This window comes from Micromesistius poutassou (genome assembly GCF_964030765.1).
Source record: "Micromesistius poutassou genome assembly, chromosome: 3".
Taxonomy (NCBI): domain Eukaryota; kingdom Metazoa; phylum Chordata; class Actinopteri; order Gadiformes; family Gadidae; genus Micromesistius; species Micromesistius poutassou.
The window spans coordinates 8913751-8932910 of record NC_140273.1 but is presented as its reverse complement, the minus strand read 5'-3'; the positions used below and the strand labels follow the sequence as shown (position 1 = coordinate 8932910).

General features: G+C 45.6%; 1 protein-coding gene across 1 annotated transcript in view; it reads right to left on the bottom strand.

Moving 5' to 3' along the window:
• Positions 1-19160, bottom strand: part of LOC311340195 (catenin alpha-2) — a 58185-nt gene that overhangs the window by 23005 nt on the left and 16020 nt on the right. The window contains exons 2-4 of the mRNA XM_084465077.1: positions 6484-6576; positions 5521-5677; positions 5043-5243 (exon numbers count right to left, since the gene is read on the bottom strand). Coding sequence (XP_084321203.1) covers positions 5043-5243; positions 5521-5677; positions 6484-6576 — 451 coding nt within the window. The remainder of the gene's footprint in view (positions 1-5042; positions 5244-5520; positions 5678-6483; positions 6577-19160) is intronic.

Here is a 19160-nt window from a genome sequence, read left to right as displayed (position 1 = left end):
TCTCCCTCTCCTATTGATCTCTGTCTGATTGTCTGTCTGTCTTTCTCTTTCTCCCATCTCTCTCTCTCTCCTTTTCTGTCTCCTGCTCCCTCTCTAGCCTGTCAACAGCCTTTTGTTTGTATGTTCGGAGCTGGACTAGTTAAATTGCTCTTAACGTTAATGAATATGTACTATACTTTATATTGTACTCATGTAGAACAATAGCCATATTTCATGGCAAACTAAAAGGTGCTACATTAAAGTGTCTTGCTTTTTTCCACACTCCCCTTTCCATTTTTCTAATTCACTTTAATCCACTTACTGGAAAGGCGTAAAATGGGCTTTGGGGATATGCAGGAAACAGCGTATTTAAATAGAAATATTTAAATGTTCTCCAAGTATTTAATGAGCAAAGTTGCTGATGGTAAGGAGCAATTTCACTCATTCCAGTTGAGGAATGATGAAGGGAATTAAATGTGACCGTGTAGCTAGCAAGGTTTTCTCTCCCCCTTAGCCTCACGTGGCTTACGTGAGGAGGCAGAGGGACACAATGAACGCTTAAATCCGCATCAGCAGAGGGGGCCGCCAACCCTGGAGGTGTTCAACTCAGCTTCTGCCCCTGTTTTTTCGTACTCCCATTTTCTCTTTTTTTGTATATATCCCCACGTGGCACCGGCTTAATTTCGATAATATTATAAGCCGAAATCAAAAGCCAACGCAGGCACACTGCAGCAGACCTTGGCGTGTGCGAAGCAGAGCCCCCCGGTCGGTGTGTCTGAGCTCTGATTTATGTTCAGACGCTCGGGTGAGGAGGCTTGGCCGGGGTCCGGGCGGCTCCCCGCATGCCCACTACTAACGGGACCTGAGAGGCCGGCCTCCCCTGCCTTTTACCCCAGAATTACACTCGCTGCTGGGACTTCAGGGAGCCTTTGACGCTCTCAAATTAGCGGTATTGCGATTGAGCTTCCCCATTGAGCTACAAACCTTTTTCATTACCCAATTGAGACCACCGCTTTCTAAAACAAACATGTTGATCACCTTTTCCTACTCTTTAGTCCTTTTAGCAGACCCTTTTATCCAAAGCGACATACAGTGCATGTGGAGATGCTTTGAATAGGGAAGCATCTTGCTCTGGACATCAAATCTTGCTCTGTGGACATCAAACCCAGTCGATTTGGGCCAACACTATGCAACTCCCCCCTCCACCGCTAGCTCTAACACCGCCCACACACACACACACACGCACACACACACACACACACACACACACACACACACACACACACGCACACACACACACACACACACACACACACACACACACACACACACACACACACACACACATACATACACACACACCTCCATCTGTCAGTCCAACTCTGTGCGGCAACATAACAAAAGATGAAAATTGCGAAGTGACTCAGAGTTTCCTTGATGAGTGCGAGTGGTGCACTTTGGGCTGTGTCGCCGGGTGGTTCCACTCGTTTCTGTCCAGCGTACACACATACCCTGAGAGTTTGGTTAATGGCTCTTGAGACAGGCAGGAAGCTCTCTCTAGTGCCTTTCATTTTACATTTTTTCTTTTTCACTTCCCTCATTATTGATTTCTTGCATGCATTATTTCAATCTAAAACTATAAACTAAACTAAAATGCCCTAAACTAAACTAAAAAGTGAAATATAACCAGATAACCATGGCTAGAGTTACATGTTCACATGTGTTCATTTGACAGAGAAGCTGAGCAGCTGAGCAGAGAGAACTACTGCTGAACCCGTACGTTATGAACAATTTCTGAACGGCTCCACTTTAATTTAAAAATCGCAAACCTCTTGTGGACAGGTGAAAATAAGTGCATGTTTTGAGAATTTGAGAACCTGATCCCCATCCCACAACAAGCTACACCAGAACCAGAGTTTTAAGCATGAATGGAGTAGAGCGAAGCAGCTATGGGGGTTCAGAACAATGGAAATCACCCAACACATTGTACCATGTCACATGAGTTACAGTGCTGGACCCATTACTCCCCTGTCCTCAGAGAAAGGTGTGAGGGGAAACACAGCAGCACAGCGCTATATTCCATTGGCTTTACTGTAACCTAGCACTATAACAGGAGCGAACAGCGCTCGCTGTGGCTAAATGGCACAATAACTTAGGCTCATATATCAGTCTTTTAATCCACCCACTGCGAGCACTACATTAATGATCGACTTTAAAACTTTAAATCGTTTGAACATAGCAGTAGTTAGTTTGCAGGGACACGTCTCTGAGAGAGAGAGAGAGAGAGAGAGAGAGAGAGAGAGAGAGAGAGAGAGAGAGAGAGAGAGAGAGAGAGAGAGAGAGACTGATATAGAGGGAGGGAGATGGAGAGAGTGAGCAGGAGAGCGAGATATAGAGCGAGGGAGGTAGAGAGAGAGAGAGAGAGAGAGAGAGAGAGAGAGAGAGAGAGAGAGAGGAGAGGAGAGTGAGAGAGGGAGAAAGCGAGGGGAGGCAGTCAAGAGGACAGGTGGTCAGAAAATGGAGACTGGATGCTCGTAAAGATAAGGCGAGAGAGAGAGAGAGAGAGAGAGAGAGAGAGAGAGAGAGAGAGAGAGAGAGAGAGAGAGAGAGAGAGAGAGACCATTAGGTTATTGATTCCTCCAGTCTCAAAAAAAGGAATCTACAGCTCACATTTACAAAATAGCAGTTTGTTGGTGGTAGTGGTGGTTGTAATGGTGTGGTGGTGATGTTGGCCTGGCTGAGTTCACCCTCACCCTCCTCCTCTGTTGGTACTCCAGAGGGGTCAAAGTTCAGGGGCCTGTGATTGGCAGCCTGCTGAGTGGAGGGAGATTGGCATGCTGGGAGCTCCATGCGGATAAAACGCAAATACAAACACATGCATCGCACTAAAACCAACACACAGATGCTGCCGACATGCAGAAGAAAACGCATATGTATGAATCTTTAAAAGCATTGGCGCATGGTTGCATTCTAATCGCTGCAATCCCCTCTGAAATCGCTGGCTGAAATCCTCCCTGACATCTATTGATTTCCGACTAGAGTCAAGTTAATTGGACTCAATATCCTCTGAGCATTCTGTGATCCCTTCCTCTTTGTTCAAATAGTCATTCTCTCCACCGACGCCGCTCCAGCGATGCATTTCGTCTTCCTCCATTTTGTTCACATCCACTGTTGGCATTAGAAGGAAATGGGGCGGGGGGGGGGGGGGGGGCAGAGGCTGGGGATGGGAGAGGGGGGGTTGTTTACTGTGATCGATATGAGTGCTTTACAGCCCAGATCAAAGGCACAATGTTAGCCCCCCCTAGCAACAGCTTAATGCAGGGGGAGGAGAGGGACACACACACACCAAACCCTACATATCATAGAGATACACCCCACCCTATCCGGTACACTGGCTTAACGTGTCACTTAACCACCTCCGTGGACCACGGCCCAGCAGCTGGGGGGACTCGGCCAGACAGACCCCTGTGCCTCCCCTACACGGGAGCCTCATCGCTAGCTTCAGTCTGTTATCTGTCCCTATACACAGTGGCTCTACCACTTTTTATTCTGTCATTCAGCAAAGCCAAGCAGGTTTCGCCGAGTAATCCTCCGGAGCTCCCTGGAGGCACAACCCCCCCCCCCAGTGCTGTCCCAGACCATCCTGACACGTCATCACTAGGTCTGGGTGTCGGGCGGGGTCACGCTGGGCAGAGACGGGACCAAACGTGGACTGGGATACACACGTTCGAGCTGTGCTGAGTAATTAGGCGGAGCGATTCGATAGAGTTCGAAAGTATCAGAACACATTACACTCTAACTTTCGCAGATCATCACCAGGGTGGATGGATAGTTAATTACATTGCCGGGGGTTGGCGGAACTGAAGCGGGCACAGCCTGGTGGGAACACAAACGCCTCGTCTTATGTATTTGGGGGGACTTATTGGCGGGCGGGGCTGCTGGAACAATAGCTGATTGTGTCTATTCCATTATCTCAATGGATGAAAGCAATGGGAGAAACGATAGATAGCAGCTTGGCTAAATGGGTGCTAATGGGGCAGATAAAAGAGGAGGATGATGATGGAGGGGGGATATGGAGAGCAGATAGGAGGGGCCCAGTGAGCAGCGTTGGTGGTGTTGAATTACAAACTCGCGGCAAGCACTCTCAGCATGCACCTGGTGGATCAAAACACCATTTTGGGCTGTAAAACCATTGATATTTAGTTGATTAATGCAAAACAGCGGTAGATGTGGTCAGCCCAGATTCGACAGGCGGGGCTTTTATCCAAAGCCAGTAGATCAGGTGGATATTCGTCACGACCACGGCACCAAGTAAGCAGTGAAGTCAGGACATGCATCACAAAACTAAATACATGAAAAGCATACCACTACAACCCATCCTAAAGCCATTATATTCGATTAACCATGTTGATTTCCTTCTTGATAATACATGATTTAACGGGCTGAAAGTAAACTGGTATCAGCGCCATTTGTTTGTCTGCGTGTTTTCCAGTTGGTTCACATATTCAGTCAGGGTGACGGTATATTTGTCCTCCCATTTGCTGCTATTTTGTCTTAGTCCAGATATAGACAACACATTAAAAAATTATTAAAATGTACCGCAAGATGAAGTTTTTTTCCAAACAGTGACAAGTGCCAAACCTATTTTTTGCCCAAATGCGATATATCAACCTCGCGTGTGAGGGCAGCGGGACAACGTCGCGTAACCTACATAATGGTAGAGAGAGGTGAGAATCTAACCTGGGTTCCTACAACGCTTCCTACCAGGTGGAGACACTGCACCACCCATGTGTGGCGGTTTTCACCCCATCAGGTGAAAGGCAGATGACTGTTCCTCTCTAGTAATTGATGTAACTACTCCTGTTACACTGGTAGCCAAATTTCACTCATTCATGGAGTTGCCCCTACGACACCATGCATGTAACATCTCCCGTGATCCTGCAAGCAAATTTCATGCAGTCATTCATGCATTTATCCATGCATGATGGTGCACCTATGGTCTCCCCCCCCCCCCATCACTTCCACACCGCCATCACATGGCTTCCTTTCACGACGACACCCACCGGTCTCGGACAGCAGCTTGATGGACTCCAGCACCCGCTCGGTGTACACGCCCGGTTCGTAGTTCTCCATCTCAGCATTGATGATGTGCACCACCCTTGCGGCACGGCCCCGGATGGCCCCCGCCGTGCGGTCCAGGGTGTCCACGTCGCCCTCTTGCAGAGCAATCACGCACTTGTTGACGTCTTCCAGGATGTGGTTTTCTACGGGGTGGAAATGAAGGTGTCGTTTAGGGTACAGCGTGGCACTCCCAGTAGAGTGATCCCCTACATCTCCTCGAGAGGAGGTTTGTATCGACACATGTGTCGTGAATGTACCGGCACATTGGGATGCTGTGCTTCTGAGCATAGATTGTAGAACATATGAACATATGTGTCATAACAATGTTATGATGAAAAGGGGAAAGATGACAATGTTATGCCACAGGGGAACAAATTAACAGAGAGTGAGAAGAACGAAGAAGGTATGAGTCCTGCGTACCTGACACGGACAGGAAGTCGTCGACGGAAGTGATGTCGTCCACGGCCTCAGTGAGGATGCGCACCTGCTTCTCCCATTGGTCTTTGAAGACGTCCATGTTGTCCTGAGCAACCTTGCTCTGGGGCCGCGCTGCCAGGGTGAGGGCGGCGTTGATCACCTGACACAGAGGAAGCCACCCGGTGAGTCAGTACTGTAAACGCGCTCTGGCATATGTGTGTGCACACGTGAAGAAACCAACGGGGGGAGCTCTCGTGTACAATCTCAATATGAGTTATGAGCATGTTGCACTAAAGTCAGAGATATGGTGTTAAGAATGAACAGAGTAAAGCTTGGTTTAACCTCTAAAGACATGGACAAAACGAAGCGCCCACGCCTCGGCTACATAAAATATCAGCTGCCATGACTTGTCTTGCTTACAAATATCCTCTGGCTCCAAAGTGGGCTTTAGCGCAATTAGTTTGAGAGAATGCGGCGAGCACACAGCAGAAGTGTGAAGACTTGGGTAAAGCTAGCAATTGAGCACAATTCCTCAGCGTCCCTCACTCTGGTAATCCCCACTTTCTTCTTTTCAACCCACTCGCTGCCTACTACAGCTATCTTGCTGTTGTCTACAACCAGGATAGCTGGGATAAGGGAGCAGCCAGGTGTTTTATACCCCGGAATGTTTTCATTTGGAGCATGGATTGTGATAAGGGATGACAGAGCCCTAGCAGGAAGACGCTCCCCTCCACCAGAGCACTAGAGGAAGTCTACCGGTGTAAGCTAGGCAACCATTAGCAGCTCTAGCTCTAGGATTTGTAAATATTTGTTCACCCTGAACACCCTGAACATCCATTACCGCAAGGTCCAACCCCCCCTGTAGTAAACACACTCTCCACAGAAGCCAGCATGAGGGACTGTAGCGATGTACTGTGACAGGGGCCATGAGTGATAGCATCACGTGGACGTTTGGAGGGTCGTTACCTGTGGGCACAGACTGTCGATTTGAGTGGCGGCCATACGGACCAGCTTCACGCCCTCTTCATTGTTGGAGATGGAGCACGCCAAGTTGGCCACCTGAAAGTCAAGAAGAAGAGCCATCACAAACAATCTCAAAGTCCACTTTTATGGTGTTGTGTATGAACCCCAAAGACACATTGGAGGCTTACGTTTAAAAGTAAAAAACATTTTGGCATTGTAGTTTGTACTGTTTTTGATAAGGGAATTTGGCAGACACTTTTATTCAAAGTGACTTACAGGGAATTCTGAAACATTATCAAGGAGTAGGTAGGGGGATAGGCATTTTGCCCAAGGATGCATGCAGTTGCATTGTGGATGGAGTGTTTGTGCTGGTGGTGAAACACAGCAGCCACTAAACTGATCTGGCCATTGTACAGCACACACAGTGCAACCTTGGTGCTGTCTGACATAAACCGGATGAGAATTATCTCCATACTGAGGTGGCGGACCCTATTACCTGTAAGAAAGCACTTGCAGGGAATAAGTACAACTAGTGCGGTTGCTCAAATTAACCAATGTGCATCTTTTCAAGGAAGAAGGACTGAATACTTGCAGTCCTGCTTTGGAAATACTTGCTTTTTGCCTCTGTCTGTCTTCAGACTCCAGCAGTGCTACATGCTGGCTGTCTGCGTGGCATATGGCGCCCCTCTTTAGAACAGATACAGCTAATGTAAGATTAGCTCATGTGGTGCACACCTCCTCCCATGTCTCGAGACAAAAATGAATTGTTATCGGTGATGAAAGAGTATGGGAAGCTATGGGAGGTCAAATCTAGTCTCATAGCATAATCAGGTCAGGTCATCAGGTCATCAAGTAGCTGTAGCTCTAGGGTCTGTAAACATGTGTTAACCCTTCAATCTTGAATGATTATTTACCACATAGTCCTCCTTCAACGCCCCCTATAGCAACTGCACTACCTAGAATCCCTCACTGAGAAGAACGTGGGCAGAGAGAGCGCTTACAGGGAACTGCTCAACGCCTCTTCAGTTGCTTGAATGAAGCGACATGCGGCTGATTCTGTTCAGAGAGAAAGGACTGAATGCCCACTTTGGAAAGGGAAACGGGAAGAGTCAGGAGTAAAAAATGCACAGAGAGAAAACTCTATGATATCTGTTTTCCAACCACATATTCACACATGACAGCAACCACGTAAAGAAACAAGCAGGTTATAGAGAACAGGAGTAGCATGCGTTAGCAGGAGATAGCTGTCTTGTTCAAGGTCATAGTGAGCTGAGGATCCGACACTGTATTCATGGATTATATCTTTTGTCTTGTGTGATTCACTGGTAGAGCAATAATTGCTAATATAAGATTAGCTCATTAAATGCACATGTCCAAAGACGCAGCAGGCAAAACAAAAGAAAATTATTAAAACTTCTGAATATAGAAAAAAACCTGATACCCAGATAAAGAATATATAAGAGTTCAAATTGGTCCTTTGGGTGGATGTAAAGTTTTTTTGGTAAGTTTAATGAGGAGTAATGATTAAATTACTGAGTAATGATTGAAGAGGTGGGTTATCCAATAAAGTGGTGTCTTTTACTCACACAATCAAAGAAAAATACAAAACTTCAAACTCTTTCCCTCTCTTTCTGTCTCAGACACACACACACACACACACACACACACACACACACACACACACACACACACTGACACATATAGAAACCCAACCCAAGCCATCGCACAAACCCCATGTACAAGCCACATCACGGGCCCTTGCTATTGTCTCACGATCGCCTGCATTTCACAGCTTCACAGCTTCACAGTTATTATTCATAACTCCACCAAACACCACCATCGCTAAGAAAATGAGCCGCCACAACAAGCCTGAGGGTTAAACTGCAGCTGAACAGACACATGCCTGTTGGCCAACGGAGGTGTCACACTGCATTAGCACTCCTAGTGCTCACATGTCACCGTTCCAGGCAAATTGGCTTAAATCAAATTTGTGTTGGAAGACTGGGGAGCTCTGAGCCCGATCTCCCTTTACTGGTGACAGCTAAGAGGACAGTGATGGATTGCAGCCCCTTTATGTGAGAATGTAACTGTGTGCGTGTGCGTGTGTATGTGTGTATGTCTAAGGGAAGTGAGAGAATGATTAGAGAGAGAGAGAGAGAGAGAGAGAGAGAGAGAGAGAGAGATAGGAAAAAATGACAAGAAAATAGTGTTTTGCTGCATGTGTGTCTTTGCTTATTCTCCGTCTTTGCATGGCAGAGTACTGGCACAGAAAAGTGAACCTCATACACACACACACACACACACACACACACACACACACACACACACACACACACACACACACACATTTAGCAGATGTTTTGTTAAAGGATGCTTAACGGAGACTCTTAATGCTTCTCACCCTCTGAACCATGCTTCTTAAGTTATGCATCGAAGTGTGTGTGTGTGTGTGTGTGTGTGTGTGTGTGTGTGTGTGTGTGTGTGAAAAAGAGAAGACTAGCTATGGAGAGATGCTGCCGCGTGGTCATTCTTCGTTTTGGCCTCTAACAAAGGTTCATCGATTTTGTCGTTTCTGCTGTTCCCCAGGATAATCTCTTCAATTCTAATTTGACAAAGGTTCTCACTGCTGCTTGAAATGTACAAGGCTTTGCATTCACTCATGTGCGCCGGCTAAACCACTGCAAGAGGGATGGGGGGAGTACCGAAGGAGGAGCGGAATGGGAAGTAGGAGAAAAGGTAGACAATAGCAATAGACGGGGAGCAAGAGGGAGAGAGAGAGATAGAGAGACAGAGAGCGAGAGAGAGCGAGAGCGAGAGCGAGAGAGAGAGAGAGAGAGAGAGAGAGAGAGAGAGAGAGCGGGAGATCGAGAGAGCGAGAGATAGGTTTGGTGAAGGCGACACTTAATTTAGGAGCATCTTTGACGAATGACTAATGAGCTGGTTTCTACACCGGTCAGCATCTTCCCTTGTTGGTTTGGTAATACAACTCTCTGACCCCTCAAAGGAACAAACTCCATTGAGGGAAACTCAAAAAAAACTCGGATGTTATGAGGCTCTAAATTATGTGTTACGGGCTCCACCATTGCTCACAATTTTTTGCAACCTACAGAGGAATTGAGCGATATTTGGCACACCGAGGGCAGGAACTCACAGTCTACTGTCTATTGTCAAAACTCATTGGCATTCAATCTTTAATGACTTTTTAATTAAATAAACTGTCCAGCGGGAACTCTCAATAAACGTAATATGGAGATGAACTAGTCACTGACATCCTAACAGCACAAGGAAGAAAATATATTCACTTTGTATTACGAGAAAGAAATCAAATTTTCATCTTTGAATAAGAACAATGTCAGGTCTTTTTGCATCCAGCCACCTATAGGCTGTTAGAGGAAATACTTGTTAGTCACTACCGTCAAACACCTGGTGGCTGTAAGAGGAACTACTCTACTACTAACTATTAGTCGCTACCGCTAGGGCTTTGAAAAATAGATGGTAATGGTTGCCGCTTGTCTGACATGCAGAGGAGCAATAAAGCAGGTGATGGGTTAGCTTCACCAGCGCTAGCCCAGAAAGTAGGGAAAGGGAGAGGGAGAGGGAGAGGGAGAAAGAATGAAATAAACAATGAATAAAAGGAAAAGAGGCCAGTGACAATCTGAGTTATGTGATGTAGAAGGGAGGCACTCTGTTCTATTGGGACGTTACCTGCATGGTGAAGGGAGGGGAGGGAGGGGAGGGGAGGATCGAGCAGGAGAGAAGGTGGTGAGAGGGTTGAGGGAGAGGAGGGGGCTAAGGGAGAGGAGGTTGGTGAGGGAGGTGAGTGAGGGGAGGGGAGGTCAGGGGGGGTGAGGTAGGGGAGGTGACTGAGGGGAGGGTGATGAGGGAGGGAAGGGAAGAGGTGAGAGGGTTGAGGGAGAGAAGGCTGCTGAGGGAGAGGAGGCGAGGGGAGGAAGAGGAGAGGAGGGGAGGGAGATGAGGCAGGGGAGGGAGGGGGGGGGTTAGGGATGGTGAGGGTGGTGAGGGATGTGAGGGAGGGGGACGAGATGAGGAAGGGGAGGGAGATTAGGGTGTGATGTTGGGTTTGTGGGTGATGCGGGAGGGCTGAGGTTGGGTTTGTTTCTCCTCTCTTGCTACACACCGGATTTCTTTTTTACAGCGTTTTCTAAACACACAACACATTCCTGCACACACGCCTACACATACAGTTTATGAATACATTTGGCTGTCAGTGCGTGGCGTACAGCCTACGAGAAAATGACAGGCCTCCTGTTGGGGGAGCACTCCTGAGTGTTTGTGATGAGTGAGTGTCAACAGTTCCCGTCCCAAAGTGGTTGTTCTGGTGGTGGTGGAGGAGGTGGTGGTGGTGTTGGTGAAGGATGTGGTGATGATGCGGGTGATGGTGGGGGTGCTGTTGCGGATCCTAGCGGGGGTTGTGGTGGTGTCGATGGTAGCAGGGAGCAGATCCTTCCCAGGAACAGGCTACAAGTGTGGGACATGAGGGGCTGTGCCAAGTGGATGTCAGGGTAGTGTGAGGTAGGAGGTCTCCTGTGGATAGACATCAGCTAGGGTCGGTGACCCTGCCGACTATGGACCAAGCAGTCTGGAAATCAATCACTATTAGAGACTGTGATGTCAGCAGAGCCTGAAGAAGAGAGGGGAGGGGGGGGTCCACTGGGGGGGATCAGCAACATGTGAGGGCTTACTGACCTCAGCAGCATATTCATGTAGAGTTATGTGGTGCCTTTAATAGAGGTGTCATTAGTGCCTGTTGAATGTCAGGGAAACTGCATCTCTGTAGGCCAGGCGCGCTTGGAGGAGTGGGTTTATTGGTCAAAGGGAAAATAAAAACATAGTGGAACTTAGGTAAACAGGGTGGCACGTGGCTCAACCCAAGGGAGCACTATCCATGTATGTAACATGCTTTGAAGCGGTCTGGCTCCGATTAAGACCTGCATTCTTATGCTACAGCTCATTCCTCTCTTCCTCAACCCTCTCTCATGTCCATGAAGGCATAAAAGCCCAATGAATGTAAAGAGAAACATTTTAACATCTTAACATTGATCGAGACATCCTTCCTATGTCATGTCATGAGTACACACAAATAGATGTACCGTAATTTCCGGACTATAAGGTGCACCTGAATATAAGCCGCAGCAGCTAAATTGAATTATGTGTACATATATAAGCCGCACTGGACTATAAGCCGCAGGTGTTTTAATGTTTAATTACCATATGTAAAGCCCAGTTCAGACCAAAGATTCGCGACGCAACGAGACTGTTTTAGAACGTCGCAGGGGAAAAGTTGCAGCAGTGTGAACTGGTCGTCGCAAGGCGGCTGATGCCGTTGCAAGGAGTCGCGAAGATTGAACATGTCAAAACTGAACAGGTCCAGTTTTAGAACGCAACGATGTGGCTATTTCTCTTCAGCCAATCAGGACACAGCACAGAACAATTTAGGCTTATTAAATACAAGTTGTAGATCCTTATCTTTGGTTCCAGAACAACGATTGTAGATAATATTAGGCTTCAGCTGATTCATTGACATTATTTTAACGGGACCACCGTTAACGTTACACATTAGCCGTTGTTATGGTTACATGCTGCCAGTCCGACATGCTCCCATTCCGACAGTCCTGTGCGTGTATGCAAATTAGCCATGTGCGGCAAACATAAGAAGGGCCCTATCTTGCACCCGGCGCAATTGACTTTCTACACCGACGCATGTGTTTTCTGAATGAAGTATAGTAGGCTATGCCATGCGTTAAAATAATAATAATAACAATAATACATTCAAGCAAAGTATATTCCAGGCTGCCAAAACAAAATATAGTTTTAGGGTAAATGATTGGTTAAATTATTTGAGAAAGAACAGCTGATACAGCGGTAAGTTGTACTTTTAAATCAATGCATCTGCAAACACTGTAGGCTACAGCAAACACATATGTTCTTGACCTAGACATCGTGTACAAGCCCATTACTTTTAGGATTGATGAGTATTTGATCGTGAGAAAATATAGTTTTACCGCGACTGAGTGTTTAAAAGAATGAATGAATGCGGGTGATGCTTGGTGCGCATGTGTGTGCACGCCCATCTGTCTAAACACACGCAAATTAAACACGTAGCCTAAGTTAAGTGTATGAGAAGGAAATCGAGTCAGTCGACCTGCGATAAGCAGCTGATTCTGAACGAACTCGTCTTCGAGATGGACGTGTTCTAACGCATTTTTAATCAATGAAATGTTAACACAACAGTATATATCTGACCATTTCATTTTCGAAATTTTAGGTGAAGCCGAGCTTCCCTTGCAGTAGAGAAGTTGCCACTATGAAAGAATGCAATGTATCCAACTAGCGGGATCTAAATAAACTAAGCTCCAGCGAATTACTACAATGCAGAAGTAGTGGAGAATGGCGAAACACTAGCCTACTCTCAACCAAAATAAAACTAATCGCAAACCTAAGTTAGGTTACTTTTTAGCAGGATAGAAGTGATGCTGATGCGGCTCTCAGCTGTGCCAGAGCATTCACAGTTGCTAGGGAAACCACCTGTCGTCGCCGCCCGGTGCAGCAGTGTGAACTGCCCAGTTTTTAGAACGTCTCAGCCCGTCTCGTCGCAAGGAGTCGCAAGGAGTCACAAGGAGTTGCGAGTTGCTAGCAGTTGCGTCGCGAATCTTTGGTCTGAACTGGGCTTAACCTGTAAAATCCATAGATTTAGGAGGTCCCATAGTGGCCGTTAGCTGTAAAAATTCATAGATTAGCCGCACCGTTATATAAGCCGCAGGGTCGAAAAATTGGAAAAAAGGCGTGGCTTATAGTCTGAAAATTACGGTACTTGTGCACAGACTGTATCATTTATTTGTATTTGTTTTTTCTTCAACCAAAGTCTAAGGGAATTTATTTGGCTGTGTGATGTGCGCTGTGGATTTAAAGATACATTCACCAGCTACTCTACCTTAGCACTGTGTGAGCCCCTGGTGGGCCTGCTTCACTGCAGAAGACTCTAATGCAGGCCGATGTTTGCTCTTTGAGGCACTAAATCAGTATGGAGATGAGCTTAAGGTAAGTGATGGCTGCGGCTCTTAGGCCGGAGAGTATTCTGTCTTGATCGTGGTCTGGACAGGCTCCCAGTTAAAGCAGTGATTCCCAACTGGGGATACGCAAACCATCGGGGGAACGTTAGCACGTTCCAGGAGGTTATTGGAAAGATTTGTTGCACCTACATATTATAAATATTGACTGATGCTGATCAATAATGTTAAAAGACAATTATCAAGATGCTATAATTTGGCACGATGCATCAGTTTTCAATTTGACTTTTTTGTACATACAATTAACAAAAATAAATAAACTAAACGTGTCATTAACTGCAGCTATTACAACTATTAATATAGTAACTTTTAAAAGTAACTATTCTCAGCATAATAGATAAATGAATGGGTGAAGCAAAGCAACTGCCCTGGCTTTGTGACCCTGTTATGTGTAATTTGTGGGAATCCAAGCATCCATTTTCATAACTGGGTTCGTCTGCTCTGGCTGGCCAGCTCACACAATAGGACTAATTCTGATTGTCTATTGATTCCAACTATGGCTAATCTGAGAAGCACCATCAGACACAGAGCTTTCATCACAGATCTTTGATCCATCATCAAGCCACATTGTACATTTATTTAATTGAACACAGAAATCCTGCTTTTGGGGCTTAAGCCGAAATGAATGAAAGGTCAACAGAAAAAAACTGCCGTGGGCATGATATGTATTACTCTCCTAATCAATATACTAAGTGTTATAATTTAATGACTTAACCACACACCATGGAGCTTCACAGCAGATTCTGGAGACATAAACAAACTAAAAAGACCATGTCAATTCTTTGGAGACCAAAGCAATTTAGAGTCAAAGCTCTAAGAAAAAAGCCATGTGTGAAATAACCTTTTGAATCCATGCGCTGTCTCCTTGACAACAATGACTAAGCTGTAATAAAAGGCTGACAGGATTTGATCTATGCCGGTTGTTTTTCCTGCCGCTCCAGCTGAGGGCCAGCCATTCCCTCTCACTACCGGGCCTTATATCCTGATAAATATGCTAATTCCCCCCGGCTCCGGGGGCTTTCAGTGACCCCCAGATGGATGGAGGCTGAGGGGATATAGACCTACAAGACACGCTGACGGCCAAACGTCAACAGGAGAATTATCACTGCTTATGTAACAAGGCAGTCAGAAAATAAGCAAACAGGACATGCCCCGCGTAATGATGTGTTGGCCAGTATCCCTGATCATAAAGACCAGAAACAAACAACACAAGCACTTCTGCTGGTGAGCATTGTCTGTCACCCACACAGCAGATAGAAGCTTCAGGGCCATTGACTTTTATTTATTTTGATCTCGAAACACCTAAACATAATACAGTGCCACGGCCATGGCGCTTTTGTCAGCAGAATCTATCCTACCATCTATCCTACCTATCCAGGCCTATCGTACCTTCTAGGTTCACAACAACACCTTCAGACAGAACATCTTTGTCACTCTGTCACCTTCACTGTCTGCCCAATGAAGAGGTGATGGATGGTACAGCTGCATTCTGCTGACCGAAGCAACAGGAAGACTGAGAAGGACCCTTCTCGTGAGGACCGAGGGGGTCAAAGGACTTGCCAAAGGACAGCTTGTCTCCTCTGACTGGAGAGGTGGGGGATCCAACAGAGGAATCTCTTCAGTACGTCGTGGTTATTCACTTATTCCCCTCTAGGAAAAGCCGCAAATTCAAGGTGGACAGAAATGAGAGAAGGAACAATGAGTGACTCTTCACTCTGTGGGGTCAGAGGTCACGCGGCTCTTGCTCTTCCTATGTGTGTGTTTCACCCTGCATGATGCCCGTCTTCTGGAGCCTGAGGGCTTGGCTGTGGTTTGCCTCTGTATTGCTGTATCTCCATTACACAGGAGAGCCTCCTAAATAGAATCAGGAGGTGGTGTCCCTTAGGTAGTCCGCTGGTTGCTCACCCCATGAGATGTGACGACTTCAACCACTGCCAGTGCTGCAGAAGAAGGCGTCACACCACTTTCTTCCAGGCCTGGAGAAGGAGCCTGTTTCTGCTTCATTATTGATTTATCTCTCCCTCCTCTCTCTACCACTCCCCCCTTCGCTCTCTCTCTCTCTCCTTTCTCTCTACCACTCCCCCCCACTCTCTCGCTCTCTACCACTCCCGCCTTCTCTCTATCCTCTCTACCACTCCCCCCCTTCAATATCTCTCAACCACTCCCCTCCTTCTTTCTCTCATCCACTCACCCCCCACCTCTCTCTCTCTTTCTCTCTCTCTCTAAGAGTGCGAGCCAAGCAGGCGAGCTTGGCACCACAGCATAATTATGAAAATGGACCGCGGGTGTGTTTCTGTTAATCTATAAGTACATTCCACGCTCCCAGAGCCATAGGACATTTAAAAAAAACAACAACAACACCCAAACCTTGTGTTTCATGGGAATTGACGGTTCAACCTGCTGTCCTCCAGAGAAGGGTCTACTTTTGGATAGCAGGACCACAGATGCCTCCTAACGGATGACTTACTCTCTAGAGCCAGAAGTGTCAGGCGAGGCTGCTCCATTAGACTTATGCTTATTGCTGGAAGCTCTGTTGCTCACAAGCACTACATCCCATTTACCACAGCAAGGCAACACAGGAGGCATTCGGAGAGAAAGCGCTTGACCCGCTGATGGCGGTTATTTTTTGGGGCACACTTTATAAGGCCAAGGAAAGTTCCATTCAGGAGAAAACACATGGGTAGGAGGTCACCCCATGGTGCACGGTAGTCTCACTTCAGCGCTGTAGGGAGGTCACCCCATGTGGCGCGGTAGCCTCACTTTAGCGCTGTAGACTTTCACCTTAAACTAGAACATGTTATCCCGAATTAAATGGAACTATTATCACTTACATCACAATCATAATTGCCATTTATGTTTGCATATGTATGCGTACCGTTCAACCGTTCAACCTTCAAACCAAATTACACACACTCCAACTGTATTCCTGTATGAGTAGCATATTTACGGATAACGACATTGGTGTATAATCCAACAGTTTGCATTCATGGATAACACACAGACAAAGAAGCACACATTCCAATGGTATTCATATGTGGGTAGTGTATGGATAGAGTAGGAGCTAGGTTGTATACAACATAACTTTATTAATGTAAGGGTAGTGTATGAGCAGAGAATACAATCCATATAATTGTATAATGATCCAATATTTATAGTCAGTATTCTGTAATCTAGAATGGGTAGCATATGGACAGAGCAGGACCTTGACATTTCCACCCAGCTCCCCCAGAACCCTTATATTCGCATGTTTGTGATGCGTGAGTGAGCCCTGATTATCTTTACTGGATAATAGAGGTGTAGGCACAAAAAGGTCATCTGTCGTCAGCACTTTGTGTTTTAACCTTCCAACAGCGGGAGGCTTGATGTAGAAAAGTGAAACACAACTGAATCTGTAAGGGTGTCTGGGGCGACATATCCCATGTACTGTATAATACAGCAGGGCAAAACACACAGGCGGATATTAACCCCAAACAATACATGTGTGCTTTAATCTTCGATGACTCAGCGGTGGGGTGACTTTAGGTGAGCCCTGACATTATAGACTTCCAGAAGTTTGTCTGTCAGCTGTGTGGCGTCTTTTCTTCCCTGGAAATGCCACTTGCCGAGTGCTGAGCTTTAAATGAAGGTGCGTGTGCGTTCCCAGTGGTAGGGAGTGAGGCAGTGTGAAGACGTGAAAGGTTCCCACCGAGCCGAACTACTTGCAAGGTCTATAAGGCCTTTTCCATCGCGGCGTATCACACCCAGGGGAGTGATCGCAGGCTTTCACTCTTCAAACGCCTTCAAACACAGACGTTTTATAACAATGTGTTTTGTAATGATAGTGACTAGCGGTAGCACAGTGCCAAAACGCATGCATTTAGGTGATCTATTTGGACATGTGTTTCTTTTGGATTGTATTTTTCACACAAAATTGTCTATGCTTAGTCAAAAGTGTAGACAATTTTTTTAATCGTTTTTTTTTACTGCTAATATGCTATTGAGAAATAAAGCCTAAAGCTTTCTTTCTCCAAAGCCTGTGTTGCACCATTCAAAAACACTTGTTGCACAAGCTTATAGTTCCGGTCAAGTAAGACTTTTTGCCAGAAATTGCCAAATATTGGAAGCTTGTAGCTATCCATTTAAAGATAATTTATTCATAGGTTAAGTAGTGGATGTATGTAGGATTGGCTCAATTACACAGTAGATGTTAAAATGTTTGCCACTGCCTGTGGCAGTGGTGACATGACTAGGATTTCTACAATAGGAGTGTATTCTTTATTTGCTTTATTTATTTGTTATTTAAAGATTAAACTTGAATTAATTGCCAGTGGAAATCCCAGGCAGCTCATGGCAGCTGCAAAATCCCTTGGGGATTGGAGAACGTCTGTTCAGTAAAATAATAGGTAGCCTTTGAATACATATATAAATGTGAAATATTTCAATATTTCGAGTCAAAAGACAGATGTTGTATTGACAATTCTGTAATTCCAGAAGGCAGATTTGAATAATTTCTTAAATGCTTGCCCTACAGTGGTCCTTAAATGCGTATATCTTGCAAGGTTTTTGACTGAATATATAAAAACAATATTATTAACCTCAACTCAGCACACTCAACTTTGAAGAGAAAAACACAGTTTCATATCTTAATAATACTGTATGCCCAGGATTTCATGTCTTGACTCGTTGCATCGTATACAATAACAGTAAAAAGAATGTTATCCAACCCAAAGAAAAAGCAAGATTGCATAACAAAAGAATAAATGGTGTTAGGCTGGTAATTGTCCTTGGCCTTCAGTGGGGACTGCTGAAAGCCTTTCTCAGAGGAGAAATTACGAGCTGAAACTGTTTGATCTAATTCATATTCATAACTAGAAAAGGTAATTTCTGAAGAATTGCGGTGTTCCTGACGGCTATTAAAAGGCTAACGCTAAACTAGATTGCTGGCTTAAACTCATTTTTTTAACATTTTAAAGGTTGATGGAGTTTGAACAGGCTTCCAAATTTCAAAGTCTGAGTGGAATAAGCATAATAATATGAATACATAAAACATTTTAATAATGTCAAATAGTTGACCAAAATGTAAGAGTTAAACAAATGGCTAAACTAAAATGATATGGTAGTAGTATTCAAAGTAGTACTCAAGTTAAATATTGACCGAATTGTGAAATATAGAAGATAAGGTTGGGGGTGCAAAAAACCCTCAATATTGAAACAAAGTGAACCAGCACGTTTTCTTTATCCGTCCCATTAAATAAAGCAAGTGCGATAGAACGCTGCACTGAGCAAAAGAACGCTGTGTTGCACTGCGCTGCGATAGCACCCCGCCACCTCCCTCCACCTCAATATCCCCCACCAATCGTTCTAAAGCATCGCTGGCAACATTCCTGACATACGAATGGTTGGCAGTGCCACATGATTGGCAGGTCGAATATGTCAGGGAGCAGTTCGGGCTTCCAAGTGCGCGTCAAGGACATAAAAGAAGAGGCAATGTACGTGCATTGTAATGCCTACAACATGAACCTTGCCTTTCAAGATGGCGTTTCAAAAGTTAACATATGCCGAGATGCGATGAAGACAGTCAAAGAGCTGATCAATACAATCAGAGAGTAAGCA